Source organism: Miniopterus schreibersii (genome assembly GCF_964146895.1).
Source record: "Miniopterus schreibersii genome assembly, chromosome: 4".
Taxonomy (NCBI): Eukaryota; Metazoa; Chordata; class Mammalia; order Chiroptera; family Miniopteridae; genus Miniopterus; species Miniopterus schreibersii.
In genome coordinates this window covers 93,904,087-93,921,219 of record NC_138105.1, presented here as the reverse complement: position 1 = coordinate 93,921,219, position 17,133 = coordinate 93,904,087, and the positions used below count along the sequence as shown (strand labels likewise).

The 17,133-nt window shown below is 53.5% G+C and overlaps 1 protein-coding gene across 1 annotated transcript in view; it reads right to left on the bottom strand.

The window, feature by feature from the left end:
• Window positions 1-4,632, bottom strand: part of WWC1 (WW and C2 domain containing 1) — a 113,639-nt gene extending 109,007 nt beyond the window's left edge. The window contains exon 1 of the mRNA XM_081135344.1: window positions 4,405-4,632. Coding sequence (XP_080991470.1) covers window positions 4,405-4,523 — 119 coding nt within the window. The 5' untranslated portion in view covers window positions 4,524-4,632. The remainder of the gene's footprint in view (window positions 1-4,404) is intronic.
• Window positions 4,633-17,133: the final 12,501 nt, after the last annotated feature.

The following is a 17,133-nucleotide window of genomic DNA, read 5'->3' as shown; positions in this document are numbered from 1 at the left end:
ACTTAAGTGTTTTGCAGGTCCTCCTAGTAAAAGCTAAAAGAGCCAGTGGCATCGGGAAGTGTCTCCTGCGTGTCAGGCTCTGTGCTAGCTGCCCTGCCTGACTTAGCTTATTTCATGCTCGGAACTGCCCTTGCTGGCTTATGTGCATCTCCCCATCCTACAGAAGACCAACCAAGGCTCAGAGAGCCTATTTAACGTGCCAAGCTCACTCAGGTAGCACACAGCAGATCCAAGATGCCAGGGCTCAAAGGCTCGCCCTCTGTCCATTATCCACATTTGCTCTCTGCTTAACTGTGGTCTGGTCACACCAGAATGGTTGCAGGGAAGTGAAATCATGCCTGTCCCCATCCATTACCCAAAACCAAATTCCTTAGGCAACGGAGCAGAAGTCTGGATTCAGCTGATCACTGATTTCTGCAGTGATCAGAAATGTGGGTTCGTGAGTAGGAGTGCCTGTCATTCTCATCTCAGTGGCTTCACCAAACTCAGCCCCTCTGAGACTCAGGTTCCTCAGGTAGATAACTACCTATTCCCAGGGTTGGTAGGATTAAAAGAAATCCCATGCAAAGCTCTCAACAGACGACCTGGATGCAGTAAATAATCATTATTTCCTACATAGCCAGACAGGAGGGGACACAGGCAGTGACGGGAGGTTTCTAAGTTAACCCATGGCAGGAATTTATGAACCTGTGGTCCACGAGCCCTCTGAAATTATGTGCCCAAAACCCTGTTCACACTTTTCTTTAGGGAGCATCCTTAACCTTTGCCAGCTTCTCACAAGGGTCTGCGACCAGCGGAGGTTAAGATCTTTCCAAGGCTGTAGAGCCAACTTCCTACAATATTCATGATTTCTGAAATAACAGGGTTAGCTCAAGTTCTCAGGTATTTGTCACACAGACCCCAAAACTGTGTCCAGAGTTTGCAGGTGGCTCCTGGAAGAAGGTCTGGCCACAAACTACAAAATAAGCAGGAATTGGGCTTCCGGAACCTTCTGTGGCAGGACCAGTTCCAACAACCCATTCCTCCTCCGAGAACAATCGGTGTATTTGTTTTGGCATACCACTAAGTCAGATGCCCGCCACGTTGGCCCTTTGCTGGGAGCTCCCAGAAGCACCCAGAGTTATTCTCCTAAAGGAAGACCACTCCACCGGGCTGCACCGCCTTCCCTGGGGAACCATCCCCTTCCCAGCGGCCAGGCCTCAGGAAGAGCCCGTGGTGCTGCTGGAGCCTTTGGCCCAGTAGGCAGGGCCCAAGCTGCCCACTGGACCCTCTCCGGTTGTTGGGACAACCGTCCTCAGGAATTTGGGCCTCCCAGTCTTCCCCTGGGTGAGAAGGGGACAGAGTTGGCACGGCCAGCTGCCTGGCTGCTCTTCCAACCCCCTGGTGAAAGGGAAAGCTGAAAACTGGATTCCCTACCCCCAGCAGCCTCCGGGCCGGACAGCACACACAAAACAGCTCAGCCACAGGGAGGAATGTGCCAGGACATTCTTCAGGGTCGGTAACCCGAGACGCTATTTTGTTCTCGGTGGCTAAGAAATCCCTTTTCTGACTGAAGGACCATTGCACTGACTTCTTTTAAATTCAGGGGAGTGGGTGGGCATCTCCTTGATTCAGGTAAGGAAAAAGCCCAGACAAATGCAAACAGTCACACATAAGGAAAAGAATTTTTTATGTGATTTTTTTTGTTTCCCAGCATTAACCAGCAGCAGAGATGTAACCACCTTGGCAGAATTTATCTCCCTCACCCCAGCACCCCAAAGAAGGCTAGCTCTTTCTAGCTTAATTTTTTTCCTCTTCTTCACAGCCCCCTTACCCTCCCCTCCCACCTACCCCTCACCCCCAAATTCTTCCCTGGAGTCAGGAGGGGTAAGGAGAGGCCAAGTACTCAGAGCCGGCAGGGTCCTTAGAGACCACCATCAACCCTGTTCTCTCACCAGCGAAGCACCTGCACCCAAGAGCTCAAGCTATTTGCCTGAGGTCACACAGGCAGGCCCAGAAGGCAGAAACCCCTACCCCGTGTGCAGGGAGGAAATTCCGGAGCCTGGAACAGATGCCCTCTGCTCAGCCCTCTCCCCAAACTTCCAAAGTTGGCAGCAACGGGACCCCAGGGTTGCACTCAGAACCCCTCAGCACCCCAAGCTCAGGGGCCCGCACCAGCCCAGTGCAGGTGCAAGACCGGAGTTACAAAGCCAATAACTTGCCAGGTGAAGAAGCGAGTGGCTCCATTAAGCACCAGTACGTTTTTAATTCTCTCTAGTGCTTGCCAATCTGCCTAAAAGCAAAGGCTGCACAGGCCTGTGGCTGGGCCGGTGGGCAGGCCACGGTATTGAGCTAGAATAAAATGGCAGTGGGTTTTGCTTTTCCTCCACTGTGTTTTTAAGGATCCTTTCTATTTACAGCAATAGATCTTCTTAGTTTCCCACTGTGAAAGTGGTTTAACATTTTTCAAATTGAGCTGATTTAAAATCAAGTATTAAGTAAGCAATAGCACAGGTGGACATAGCACAGTATCGTGAAGATGGTCCACATAATACTAAAATTTGGGAATTTATGCTCTATCCAAGTCAGGTTTTTGCAGAAGCAATACTGCTTGCCCTCTTCCAAGGGTAAAAAAATTACTGTTGTTTGAGAAGCTTCCTACAGCTGCATTGTCCTCTCAGAGCCAGAAATGTCCGTAGATTCGTGGCCCTGAGTGAGTTAGCAGTGCTGGGTGTGGGGCTGTCCACCTCCCACACCTGCACAGTAAGCTGCTGGGACCCAAACTGGAGGAGGGCACAGAAGCTAGAACTTGTATGTTTTCTAGAACAGGACAAGGGGCTGCCTAGTTCACCAACACAACTGTCCCTAAGGGGGTGAGAAGGAAAGTGAGTCAGAACATATTTGGAGGTTGAAAGTCCTGAGCTGGTAAAGAACTTGGCTTATGAAAGTAGTGGAAACACCAAAACAAGCAAATCACACCTCTGGGCCTCAAATTTTCTATGTCTGAAAATGGAAGTCAGACTCTGATCCCTATGCCGTTTCCAACTTTTAAGAGTTCCATTATTACTGTTTCCCTTCCTAGCAAATCACTAGTCTGACAAATAGGGAAAATGAGACTCAGAGGTTAAAGCAGGTTGCCCAAGGAATGCTCTCCAGCATTAAAAAAATCTCTTCCACATTACCGTAAGGAGACATTCAGTGTGGTACTGAGCATAGAGCAATCCAGTAAATGTTGAATGAATGAATGAACTTACATGCTCAGAGATACTCCTGGGAGTCTGAACTCTAACCTTCCTAATGCTTTTTCTTTTTGTTAACCCTCACCTTGCTACACACCCATCCCAGCTCAGCAAGATGAAGGGTCCAAAACATCCACCTCCACTGCAGTACAGGCACCTGATGCCCAAGGTCACAGTAACCAGGTGAAAATCCCACATTCCTGAGACACTTTGAACACTGGCCTGAGTCAGCAGAGGGTGGTCCTCCCCTCCCGCCACCACATACACGGGGAGGGGATGCATGTGCGCAAAGAAATGCCAACCAGTGGAAACCGGGGAGAAAGTCTGAAGGCTTAGGGCCACCCCAAGCATCCTGGACTCCACCTGCCTCAGCAATAAATAAATAAATAAATAAATAAATAAATAAATATCCCGTGCTGCAGCCGGCTGGCGGCACCCAAGGTCAGGACGCGCAGGTGCAGGGCTGAAGAGCACGGTCCCCAGAGGAAGAAAGGCAGGAGGAAGAGGCGACGGCAGGGCTTTGCCGGAGGCCTCTCACCTCCATCTACATGCCAACAAGCTTCCAAGTTGCTGGGGATTCCTGGAGAACCAGTCTCCCCGATCAGCCCTTCCCCGCTCCTTCCTTTCCTTCCCACTCCAGGCCTCCAGGCCCCCGGAGGCTCCGGTGCTCTTTTCAGAACCTCGGAGGCACCTGTCAAAAATCACACTCCAGGCCGCCTTCCCTGCGCGGAGCGCCTGCCCTTCCTCCGGCCGTCTCCACTGGATCCCGAGGCCCCACCACCCGCTTCCCCATCCCCCTCCCGCTCTCCTCCCCACGCTGGGGAAAGCCTCCCCGGGAAGCCCCAGCATCCCCCGGCTGGGTCGCTCCCCCCGCCCCCGCCCCCGCCGGACTTCTCCCCCTAAAGGGGGCGGGGGCCGAGCTCGAGCTCGAGGTCAAAACTCTGGGCAGGTGCAGGCTGGGGCCTAAGTCCTCCACCCAGGGATGGCGGAGGGGGCAGCACGGGCCAACTCCCTGGCTGTCCCCTCCTTCCAGCAGCCCGCAGGGCAGGCGCGGCGCTCCAGAAGGGGAACGCGAGTGGGGGCAACGAAAGCTCAGGAGGCTGGCAGAGCCGCCCCCCGCCCTGCGGGCCAGTCCCGGCTAGTGGCCCCTGGGGCAGAAGGGGGCCGGGGGCCTCGGGGGTCCTACCTGTCCCGCGGGTCTATCCAGCTGGTGGTGCGGCTCGTGTGGTCTATGTAGTAGACCTTGCCGTCGAAGTCGCGCGCCTCCTCCCAGCCCTCCGGCAGGGGTAGCTCCGGCCGGGGCATCTTCCCAAGAGCGGCCCGCGCTCCCCCATGCAGCTCCCGGTCGCCGCTGGGGCCCCCGGCTCAGCGGCTCCAGCCGGCTGCACCCGGGCCGGGCGGCCGCCGAGGCACCATAATCGGGGGGAGGGGTGGCGGTGGCGCCCGTGGATTGGGGGCCCTAGTGAGGGCCGGCCGGGGTGGCGAGTCTGTCCATGCGGCCCCGCGGCCCCGCCGCCCCAGCCCGGCGCCGCCGGCTCCTCCCGCCGCCGGCCTCTCACGCTGCCATGTGCGCCCGCAGCGGCGCGGTGCGGGCCCGGGTGCGCGCCCGGCCGGCGGGGCTGAGCGAGCCGAGCGCAGCTGCCGCCTGCCTGCCTCCGCCGCGCGCCGCGCTGCGCCCTCCACGCCGCGCGCCGCCGCCTCTCCCTCCGCTCAGCCGGGCGCCGTCCCTCCGCTGCGCTCCGCTCCGCCGCCCTGCGCTCGCTCGGTTGCGACTTCTGCCTCGGCCAGGTGCGGCTCGGGCGGCGCAGGTAACCGCGCTGCCCCGGAAACGGGAGGCGGGGCGCCGGGCGCCTGGGTTCCAGGTCCCCTCCCCACGCCCAGCGCCGCGGGGGCGGGTCTTAGGGCCCGAGACGCGCCCCCTCGCGGGACTGTCCGAACCGCCGGCCGCCCGCCCCTGCGCCGCCGGGTCTGGGCCGAGGGAGACCTCCGCTTACCTGGGTCCCAGACTCTGGCTGGAGCCCCGGGAGGCTGAGCAAGACCCGCTGCGCCTCTGCTTCCCAACGCTCCTGGCTCTCTCCACCCGGTGCCCAGGCTCTTGGCACAGGTGGCCCCACATCTTACAACTCCCCGCTTCCCTGTTACGGAGAATCCGGAGTAGGCAAGAAGTGGTTAAAGAGAAACATTCTTGTAAATCGGAGAGCATAAGTTTCCCAGGATCTCTGATCCCTTCCCCCAACACACGCACCATCTGGCTCCCTCTTTCTCCATTCTTCCCCCGTTGTTTCACCCATCCTCCCACCTCCGCATTTGCAAATGTAGCGGGCTGTCCTCTGGGTCCGTAAAATTAGGAGTGCCATGAATCGCCTCCCCCGGGAGGACTTCCAGAGGGTGGCAGAGTGAGCACTTTGTAAAAGTAATAGTAACGATGTTGCTGTTTTTAGCTAAACAGGGTAGGGAACGCGGCCCAGGCCGTGGGCGAGCAGCTTCTCGTGCGTTCTTGTCTTTGATACATTGAGGTCTGCTACGGACGTGGGGGGAGGGGATTTTGAAAAACAATAAAGAGAGCAAAGCAAAATTTCATCTTGAAAAAAATTAGAAGACATTTAAAAAGTCAGACCCAACATTTCTTGAGCAATGAAAAATATGTAACGAAATACAAAAAATACGTAATTAAATAAACGATTGAGCAGAGGATCAACTGGCTTGCCTGTGTTTCCTGAGTGAGTTTAACCGGTTTTTTGCCCTGGGAAGATGTCGGGAACCTGGACTGAGGAATGAAGCCCAGGGCTTGGTGGATCCTCAGTCTCCCTGAGGAGCCAGCATCTTTTGTTTATGGGCCCAGGTGTGCTGAGCAAGGAAGGGAATCAATCCCAAGTCTGTGGTGTCTTCTCCTCAATAGAGAAGACCCACCGTAGCAGTTTCTCACCTCAAATGCCTTCCGCAAAGTCAACTACTTCCCTGAGGCCAGGCCTATGGACTCGGCGGTTGGCCCTTCCTTCCCTCCTTCATTCCATAGATGCCATGCCCAAAAGTTCAGAAACCTGGGCCTCACACTGGCTACCAACAAACAATAGTAGGAGTTCCCCATCCTTTCATGGGGGATTCCCACAGTCCTCTACACTTCCTCTGCTTGGACCAAGCCTTCACTATGTAAAAACCTCCTGCTAGTGATTAGGGCAGTAGCTCAAAAGTAAAGCCAATCTGGTACTAGGTGCTTCACACACACGAGCTCATTTAACCCTCACAGCAACCCTCTGGAGTAGGGAATACTACTGATTATCCTCATTTCACTGATGAGAAAACTGAAGTTCCCAGATGCTGTACTATTGGTCAGGGACACGGCTAATAAGTAGACCCAGACTAAAGCACTCGGGCTCACATTAACCTATTCTCTCTCTCTCTCTCTCTCACTTTTTAATTATAGCGAGCCCTCCAATGTCATTTTGCTACATTAAGGCTGTAGGAGCTTAGCTCTTAGTAAGTTGGTTTCATCATTCATTGTTTCGTTTGAAGTCCTAGAGCCTATGGATGACGTTGAGTGAGGACTGACTACTCTGCAGGTCCTGGACCGACCCCTGGATCTGCAATCTTACAGGTGCTGAGGGATGCTTGTCTCTGTTGATCTTTGCTTCGTAATTGTTTGGCTGAGAAGCAAAAGCTCTGGAATCAGTCTGTTTGGGTCCCGAATCCACCCTATTTTCTAGTCCCTTGAGTAACTGGCTCAGCGGAAGTCTCAGTCTTAGGTCTGGAAACATCATGGTCATACAGACTCGGCAGGCCTGTTGTGAGGGCTAGAGGAGAAGGGAAATGCAGAGGGCTTGGCGCTCAGCAATAAGCCATCATCCCAGGGCCCTCGCCGCGGTACATTCGGGGCACCAGTGCCTGGCAATAAGCGTACCCCAGTGAAACGTGAACCCATCAAGCATCTTCTGTTCCAAACACAAGCCCATGCCCTTCCCCTTCCTGAGCATTGTGCGTGGTTGCTTGGGACAGTCCTCCTAATTTCTGATTTTGTTTTTGTCTTGTTTTGCAACCAAGCCTTCTCACTGGTTGGCTCACTGGTAAAGGGAAAACACCTTCTAGACCGCCAAATTCAACTTTCCAGCCCCGGTGCCCAAGCCCGGGCATTTTCCAAATGGCTTGTTCCTTTTGACCTTTAGACCTGGGCTGGGGAGCAGGAAGGCGAGACCAGAGTAGGAATTGACTCCTTAAAGCCTTGGTCTATTTGCCCATCCTTCTTACCTCCATCCCCCAACAAAAGAATCCCAGGTTATCTTCCAGAAGCTGCAAGCAGGGTGAGGTAATGAAACAGATGACTGCCTGCCCCATGTGATGGTGGGTGAATCATCCCCAGGCATTCTTCAAAGCTGAGGACAAATGTGAAAGGGATTAAAGGTAAAACCGGCTGAGCCACGTGATGGGGGACTTGGACGTTACTCTACAGGTGACTGAGCCGCAGGAATCCGAATGGAAGGCCAGCCCAGCCTCTCCTGCCTTGTTCCAGGGCCTGTGTCTGGCTGCCAGTAAGCGGAGTCGGAGGGCACAGCAGAATGACCACAGGCCAAGCCTTTCTTCATTCACTTTCACATCCAGGTGGCCCACCGGAGACACCTGTGCCTGGGACAGGTCATCCTGTTTTTAATAAAGACGCCCACTTAAATCCTCTCCCCCACGGCAACAGCAAAGAAGAAAGGCTGGTTTCCACACGTGTTTCAGAGAATTTCAGTATCAGGGTAATGTATTTCACAAAGATGGTAAGGAGAAATTAAGCTTAAAAAACAAAAGCAAATATATCAGCAGCAGTTTCCTGTTAGCTTCCGTTTTCTTCAAGGAAGTAGAGGCTGTGGAAACCTCTGCTGAGAATTTTCTTGACTCCACGACTTTATCTCCCACCCATCTGAAGAACACACACAGTTACGTTTCTGCGACTAAGCTGATAATGTCCCCTTTCTTTAGTCATGCATTAAAGTTCATAACTGAGCCCATGGACTGTTGTGTTTTTTGTTTTCTGTTTTCAATGATGGGGAAATGCGTCCTAAGCCAGGAAAATTAGGGTGGAAGAAACCTTGGCAATAGAGATGGTTTCTTATTTATCTCTGGGTCCTCAGTGCTTCATAGAGTGCTTGAAAAAAAAATCGAAATAAGTCTAGCATTGCCTACTTATTTTACAAATAGGGAGATGGAGCTTCTATGACTCATGACACATTATCCTGGTTCTTATTAGTCCCATCTTACAGATGGGTAAACTGAGACTCAGAGAAGTGACTTTCCTGTGGTCACGTCATACATAATAGAGGCCAAGATTCCAACTCAGCTCCCAGTGGGTTTTACGTGTGAGTTCACAGCAGTGTGGGCTCTACCATGACGACGAAGGAGGGATTTCGGGCACGAACAGTCTGCTTGGAAGGGGCCGGAGGGGCGGCCAGGAGACTAGTCTTGCGCTCCCTTCCTTTGGATGGCACATGTGTCTGGAGTGGCGGGAGGTGGGAGGGCACATGCTGAGGTCGGAAGGGCAGAGCTGAAGTGGGTGTTCCAAGCCTCAGCTGAAGGTAGGTCACCGTGGCTTTGACCTCCATCCACCAGAGCAGCCGCAGACGCCGGGTTGGCTCTCAGGGAACCTGGTGGGCTGGCTGTCTCCGTGGAGGAGGGCACTTTCGCCCTGTGCCGCCTGCCTCCTCCTCGCCCCCTTCTCCTGGCTGGTTCATTCATTAAATGGACCGGGTTTCTCCCGGACACGACATCCCCGGGGCTGGCGGGGACGGTTTCGACTCCCCCATCCAAGAGTCCTCTGGGGCTGGGAGCTGTTGTCTTTCGCTAACGAGGAGAGGAATTCCGCACGGAAGCGGGGGGGAGGAGATGAAATCTGGGTTTCAAGGGCGGGTGTGGAGAGGAGAAAGGCAGAGTGAGTGGAGGGGGGAGTCCCTGCAGAGCTTTCCGCCTCTCCCGCCCCAGCAGCAGAAGAGGAGCCCTGGTGGGAACGGGGGTGGGTGCAGTAACCAGCAGGCTGGCTGAAAGAAGCCTCTCCCCGGGTATTTATAGAGCTCTGTAAAGCTTGCATCGCCATGGTACCCAGGCACTTCAATTAAACTCCAGCCCACAGCTCAGAGACGGGTGGAACGAAATGCTCTTTACCTGTCCACTGCTCCTGGTTTGACGCCTCATTCTAAGAATTTTCAATATGCAACCTGAGTGACGTTTACAAGATACTGTGGGAAAGGTTGGGGCTTAAGCCCGGATAACTTGTCTCCACAGGGTGGCTGGGTGGAGCAGTGGGAAATACTGGGGCAGAAAAAAAAAAATCTGTGCGTGAAACTTGGCTCTGCATCTTGGTCGATGTGTGACTTTGGGTGTGAGACTGTACCTCTTTGAGCCTCAGTTTGCTCATCTGTCAAATGGAGCAACAATACCCACCTCCCTGTTCACTAGTGACAACTAAGTGAGATGATGTAAATAAAGTGCTAGCTCAGCTCCTGAAACACAGGAGTTCTTTGGAAGGTGGGTCCCTTCCCTTCTCAGCTCTTGATTCATTTCTTCCACTAGACTCTTTTCTGTCAACTGTGTACCAGACAATGGGGCAAGCGCTCGGGACACCAGGTGGTTTCTGGTCCCACAGGGCTTACCATTTAGCAGGGAAGAGATACAATATGCAAGTCAACACATGAGTAAATAATGGCACGTCATGGTAGATGACTAGAAGAAACTGAACAAGGTGCTATGGCAAAACTTGGCAGGGTGGGGATTGGTGGAACCTACCTTAGGGCCAGAGGAGGCCTTTCTGAGGAAGTGACATTTAAGCAGAAACCTGAAGCAGCAGCCATGTGGAGAGGCCACGAACCAGCAGTGCAGGCTAAGGGAGCAGCAGGTAGGAAGGCCCCGGAGATTTGGGGCGTCCGACACACCAAAAGAGCCCTGTCTCCATCCCACTGAAGACAAGAGGAGGTTGTTTCCAGGGGGGGGGTCTGAGCTAGGAGGTGGTCACCCTAAAATCTTGTAAGGTTCCCTGACCGCAAACACACGGCTTCCTACACTGTCACCGACACCCTGCACCCCAGCCCTGGTTACTCGGTGGCCGTAGCCTCTAAAGGGCCCCCACAGCCTAGGAAAGGGACACTTTGCTCACTCTGACTTTAGATTCGGAAGTTGATGTGCCTTGGCCTGGATTTCTCAGGTTTATCTTGTTTGGGGTCCTAAGCTGCTTGAATCTGCAGTTTGATGGTTCCTGTCAAATTTGGGAAGTTTTCAGTCTTCGTTTCTGAGTCCCTTCACAGTCCCAGCCTGTTTCTCCTCTACTTCTGGGACTCCTGCCTTTTATTGTTGTCCCTTGGGGCCCCCGGGGCTCTGTTCATTTCTTTATTTTTATTTTCTTTATTTATTTTGAGGAGTTTTAATTGTACTTTTAGAGAGAGGGGAAGGGAGAAGGAGAGAGAGAAACATGGATGCGAACGTGCAGCATCCATCTCACGCCCCCTGGAAGCAGAAATTCACTGCTTACTCTGAGCCCACAAAACTCAACGCGTCTCAGCTGGAATTCCCAAGCCCTCCTCGGCGCCCTGCTTGTCCTTCTGGTCCTCCTGCCCGCTCCCCTCCTACCTTCATGCATGCTCCCTGCAGTTATCTAGGCAGGAAACTGAGGGATCTGCTTCACGACCTCCCATTTCTCTCTCCCTTCTTTTTTTTTTTTTTTTTTAAATATATCTTTATTGATTTCAGAGAGAGGAAGGGAGAGGGAGAGAGATAGAAACATCAGTGATGAGAGAGTCATTGATCAGCTGCCTCCCGCACGCCCCCAACTGGGGATCGAGCCCGCAACCCAGGCATGTGCCCTGACCGGGAATCGAACCCCGATTGCCTGGATCCTAGGTTGAAGCTCAACCGCTGAGCCACGCAGGCCAGGGTCTCCCTTCTTCTTGACCTAAGCCCTAGATCAGGCCCTTTTGTCTGACTCTTGTAATTTTAATGGTGTCTTAACTGATCTCATAATATGTATTCTCACCGGTATGTACCCCTCCATTATACCTCCTAATCCTTCTTCTCCTTCCTCTCCTTCTCCTTCCTCCGAATCTTTCTAAGGCAAGCGTCTAAAGATGCAGTCCTCGGGGTCAAACTAAAAAGTGGTCTGGGCCCTGGCCGGGTGACTCAGCTGGTTACTGCATCATCTTGTGCACCGAAAGGTTGTGGGTTCAATTCCCGGTCAGGGCTCATACCTAGGAAAGGTTGTGGGTTCAATTCCCGGTCAGGGCTCATACCTAGGTTGGGGGTTCAGTCTCAGGTTGGGGTGCCTGTGGAAGGCAACCAATTGGTGTTTCTCTCTCACATTGATGTTTCTCTCTCTCTTCCCCTTCCTCTCTCTCTAAAAATGAGTAAAAACATTTCCTTGGGTGAAGACTGAAAAAAAAAAAAAAAAGCTTTAAAAAATGACCTGGGAGCAAATACATTTGGGAAATGTTGGCTTTCGTAAAGTAAAGAGATTTCCTTACTGTGGGACTTCTCAGAGCTCTGAGTGTACCTACACCCACGGGGAGTAACCAAGAGAACTATAGAATACAGAATTGCCCACACTTATTTGACTAAATTACCTTTTTCCAGAGGCATCTCTGGAATACAATGTCTACAGCAGGGGCTGGCAAGGATTTCTATAAAGAGCCAGATAAGAAAGATTTTCAGCTTTGCAGGCCATATGGTCTCTGTCGAAACTACTCACCTCTTTCATTGTAGCTGAAAGCAGCCTTAGACGGTTTGTAAACACATGGACGTGGCTGTGAGCCAATAAAACTTTATTTACAAAACAGACCCGTGGCCCTCAGGTTTTCACTTACCTACGTCTCTGATGAAAACATCATTTTAATTACAGAGACCTGAGTGTCATCTGGATGCCTTCTTTTTCCTGACTCCCTAGGTACAGCCTACCCACAGGAGCCTCGGGCCCTACCTCCCAAGCATGTATGCGTTCCCATGCTTCCGTCTCCCAGGCACCAAGAGCTCACTGGTTCCATTCCCGGTCAGGCCACATGCCTGGGTTTCGGGCTTGATCCCTAGTAGTGGGTGAGCAGGAGGCAACCGATTAATAATTCTCTCTCATCCGTGTTCCTCTCTCTCTCCCTCTCCCTTCTTCTGTCTCTAAAATCAATCAAAACAGTAAAACAAAACCTAAACCCCCTCCTCTTCGTTCCGCTTCCAGGTACCATGTGACTTCTTCCCTCCCTGTCCCAGGTCTGGTTGCATGTCCCTCCACTCACTTTACCCTTTAGGGACCTAGCCTCCTCATTTTATTGTTTTTATTTTTCTCTGTGTGTTTGTTTTGTTTTCTCTCCCACCTGGACGGCAAACCCCGTGAGAGCAAGGTTGTTTCATTTTCCCCATATCTCCAGTGCCTGGAACAGGCCCAGCGCAGGCTGACGTGAGCGTGTCAGGGGACAGGCCCAAGACCCCCCGACACCACCTCTAAACCCTCTCCCTGCCTGTAGGGAGCAGACAGCATTCGTCTGTTGGAACAAGCAGGAGCCCAGATGCCTCTCTAAGAAATAATTTGCCCATTTGTGGTGAGGAATGAGAATTATGCAGCATCCAAGGGTCCTCCTGTATGGAAGGATTTTTCTTTCTAGTTGGAGTCCAAAGTGTCTTTCTCAGTTTTTATTTGAGAACTCTATGTCTTTCTCTAAAGAGCCAAATGCAGTGTGTGGTCCATGGGTGTATCCTGGGTTACTTATAAAAATTTAAAAAAAGAAAAAAAAGCTACAAGAACATTCTTGGGACAACGGGGAAACGTGACTGCGGTGTGCACTGTAGACAACATCACCGAGTCGGTGTTAAGCATCTCTCGAGTGACAGGGGCGTCATAGGTTGGGAGCTCAATCCTGTTCTTAGGAGCTGCAAACGGAAGCATTTGGGACTGAAGTGTCACGATGTCTACAACTTACTTTCGCATGCTTCAGTCACCATTGGAGTATTGCAAAGGCAGGGAGGGAGAGAGGGCAAATGGGGTGCGAATGTTAACAACTGGTAAGTGATAATAAAGGTGCTGTATTTTATATTTCATTCAGTGCTCATCAGCTCACTTAACACAGTGTCTGCCAAGGAGCATACGTCCATAGTGTTGGCTGCGCTTCAGCTACGATCAGGTTGCCTAAAGCTGAGCATTGAATTGCTTCCTGTGATCTATTGCCTTCCTGTCTCTGAACTTCTGATGTTGGGCTTGGAGCAGCTTTATCACCGAGGAGCCCAGCAAACAGCCCTCATCTCTCTCTGGGTGAGCCATGTGGCCTGAGCTCCAAAAATATGTCATACAGCTTAACATTTGTATAGTGAAAGCATAGAAAACAAACAAGCAAAAAGACAGGGGAGAAACTTGCTCACTATATACCAAGTAAGGGAAAGGAAATAGAGACTTGGTAAAGTTCCAGACTCATCTCGATGGAGATGGGTATGGATGGTCTTCTGAGGGTACCAGGGCCAGGAAACCCTTCTCCCTGGAACCCTCCTCTTCACAGGTGTTCACATGAGCTAAGGAGAAACTAATGTCCAATCCGAAAGTTAACAAGTAACATGGTTCCCCCCCCCCCCCCCCGCACCAAGGGCAAGGTTCACAGGCGCGCCCCTGGAGTGCCAGACTGCGCAGGGGAGTCCCTGGGGCAGGTGGGAGGCAAGTTCTGCCTCCACTGGGAACCACAGCATGGGCACAGGCCACGGCGGAGCCTCCCCGTTGGCGGGGGTGGGGTGGGGTGCAGGAACGCCCCGCTTCCAGGTAGTGGGAGTTCTCCACCTGTGGGACATCCCCTGGGGAGGTGCGAGTGGGGCTCACATCGCGGATGGAGCTTTGGAGCCAGAAAGATGGCCCACGGTAAGCCCGGCGAGGGTGGTGCCCGGGGCCGGAGGCCTCAATCTCCAGCTGCCTCTCTAGCACCAAACTGAGCCGGGCCGGCTCCCTGCCATCTCCACTCAAGCCCCAGGACCTGGAATGCGGGCCGTGTGTGTGTGTGCGCGTGTGTGTGTGCGTGTATGTGTGTGTGTGGGCGTGTGTGTGTGTGTTTGGGACGGCATGTGTTTTGTGCCCGGAGGTAGGGAGAGTATGTGTATCTGCACCTCAGGTCTCCGTGTAGCCAACAGAGCAGGTGGCTCTTGACACAGAAGTCCTGTGTGTTGCTAAATCCAACAAGCAGGTGACATTCTTTCGTCCCCTCCCCTTGCTGTGCCTTGGACAGGGATGCTGGCCTGGAATGCAAACGCCAGGGCGCACACAGACATACACTTCATCGTGCTTGTCCCCCGAACCCCCGCCCTACCCCCACATGTGTTGTTTAAAACCTCCCCCCGAACCCCACCCCTTCAAACGCGCTGTGTTGCCCCGTTCTGAGGACGCACCTGCCTTGGCTCCCTGCAGGTCCCAGCACCTCGCCAGCCCTGCTGTAGAGAAGCACGTGGGGGTGGCTGTTGGCCTTCTGGGCAGTGTCTCTGCGCCACCGTTTCCTGCCTGGTCTCCTTTGCCCTGTGCATGTTCCTCCTTTCCAGGGGGTGGGTAGGGAGGGGCATCTCAGGCTGTGTCCGGGAACTAGACTCTGGGTGGTCCTTTAGGGAGTGCGTCTAAACACCACGGGGGGAGGGGCTGGGCACAGGACGGATGTGAGCTCAGGGGGTGGGCCAGAGAGTGGTGGGAAACCCTGAGGGGCTGGGTGCCTTTTCCGTTATTAAGGTTCAGTGTAGATCTTCCCAACACACTGTGTGTACATGTCCGAGTTCTTTCTTCCAGGTCCCCATCGAAGCTGAACTAGCTCCTTCCCACCCTGCCTGTGTTCCCCCCACACCCGGCCCAGCTCTCTCCCCTATCATATTGCTGCTATTTGCTCCTGTGTCCCGCACCGGACTGCACGCGGAGGGCTCTTTTATTCACTCTCATATCCCCAGCACCGGGCTTTGTCCAGGAACACTGTCTCTGGACACTGTTTGGATCTCATATCAACAGCTAACACATTTTTACCTGCTTAGAGGAACCCCCTACCCTCTCTTTATGGCCCTGGAAGGTCTGATGGGATGTGGGCCAATTCAAGGTCTTTTGTGAACTGAAGGGAGGGTCCCTCTGCTGTTTCCATGGGTGCAGAAAGGAAGGAGGTTTGGGGCTGCTAGCAGTCACCTTTCCCTGGAGAAAGCCCACCTGGGAGTGAAGTCACATCCAAAAGGAGCCGAACTGGAGATGAAGCCAAGGCACCATCAGAGCACCTGGATCCAACCACGCCGGAAGCCCATCATGCCCTCAGACTTCCCAGTGTTAGCTCTGAGTTGGGCTTCTGTCACTTACTATCTCAAGTGTCCTGATCCATATAGATTCGCACCTGGGGGCAGACCACCCTGTGTTCATCTTCATCTCCTCTCCCCACTCCTCCATGATAGAGGGTCGTGTGGTTGGTTTACAGCGGGGCTGACCTACTGGCAGGTGACTCTTGCCCTACTTGGGGTAAAATCTGCATGTATTTGGCTGAGATAACACTAAGATAAGGGGTTGTCCAGGGCGTGACTGGGGAAATGGAAATAATGGGACAGGAGACTGAGGGGAGGAGAGGAATTCCTGGCCACCGCGGACTGTCCTGTCCTGTTGTGTAACTTCATCCAGTCCCTCCCCCTCTCTAAGCCTCAGTTTCTCATCTGCTCCCGACTGCCTCACCGAGTGGATGTGAAGTTCAGATACGATCGATTAATTTGAAGTGAAGGCTTTTGTGAATGCATGAGTGTAAGGAGATCACTTCCACTGCCCCTGGACTGGGTGCAGAGGGCTGAGAGGACCAGGGTGGAGAGCCATCGGAAAGGACAGAGAAGCCAGGGGGAAGGGGAGATGCTGGAGACAAATGCTTTTGAAAGTGGCTGCCCCCATGGAGCACTAAAGATGGGCAGGGAGGGGCTAGGGGAGGTTCTGTTCTGTTCTGCTCAGGCCTGGGGACCCTGGAACCCTACTGAGGACTGTGGGCCTGGCCAAGGAGCCAGATTGCCACCTCCTACCTCCATCACCCTTGTGACTGAAAACCCAGGTAAGGACCCCAGGAAGTCACTCCTATTTCCTCTCTGGCAGGATGGCCACTGGGTGGAATGACTCTAAGGGGCAAACTGGCATTGCTTCTTCTGTCTTCCTGCCCCAGGGCCTGCTAGCAGAGAAGGCCCTATTTCTTTTTGTGGCTTGTGTGGTGGGAGGGTAGAGGGGGCCCTTTACTCTTTGCAGCACTGGGACCGTGTCTAGCTAGTCTTGAAGGTGTGTGTGGAATTCTACCCAGGGAGTGAATGGTGGAGCTGAGCTCCAGTCTGGCTGCCCCAAGGCGGCTCTTCTTTGGAATCTTGCTTCCCAGAACCAGTCCCAGGGTCAGGAGCCCTTGCCCTGGGCCCGGGACTCTCCCGGTGGGCTCTCGCTTCTCAATCTACGTAGCTGCCTAACACCTTCCCTCTACCAGCCTGGGGCACCCAGGAGGAGTCCAGGCAGATTTTATGGGAAAGGCTTCCACCTAGTGGCCAAAATGCAAACCTACCATTTACCAGGAGGGCTAGGTGACTGGGGTGGGGTGGGGTGGGGTGGGGTGGGGTGGGGGTGGGGGGGCTTTGGGAACAGGTGAAGTCAGTCTCTGGGAAGAGATGGCAAGAGAGGGCAGCAGGACCTCGCTTTTTCCAGGCCTGCTTCACAGCCAGAGTGCCAGTTCTGGGCATCAGAGGGAGGGTTTGGGCTGCCCAGGGGCCTCGGCACAGAAAGTGGGGCTTGGGTGTGGGCATGGTGGGTCAGAAGTTTCCTGCAATGTCCTGACTTGGGCCCATCAGAAGACCCCTAAAGGTAAGCCTCAGCTAGACCTCTCCACTTTGCTAACCGAGGGATTTGCTAGTCAGGTTTCTCCCCAGCTACAAGAACCCCACTTTAGGCTCCTCTCGGCCTGCAGGAGAGTGTCCAGCT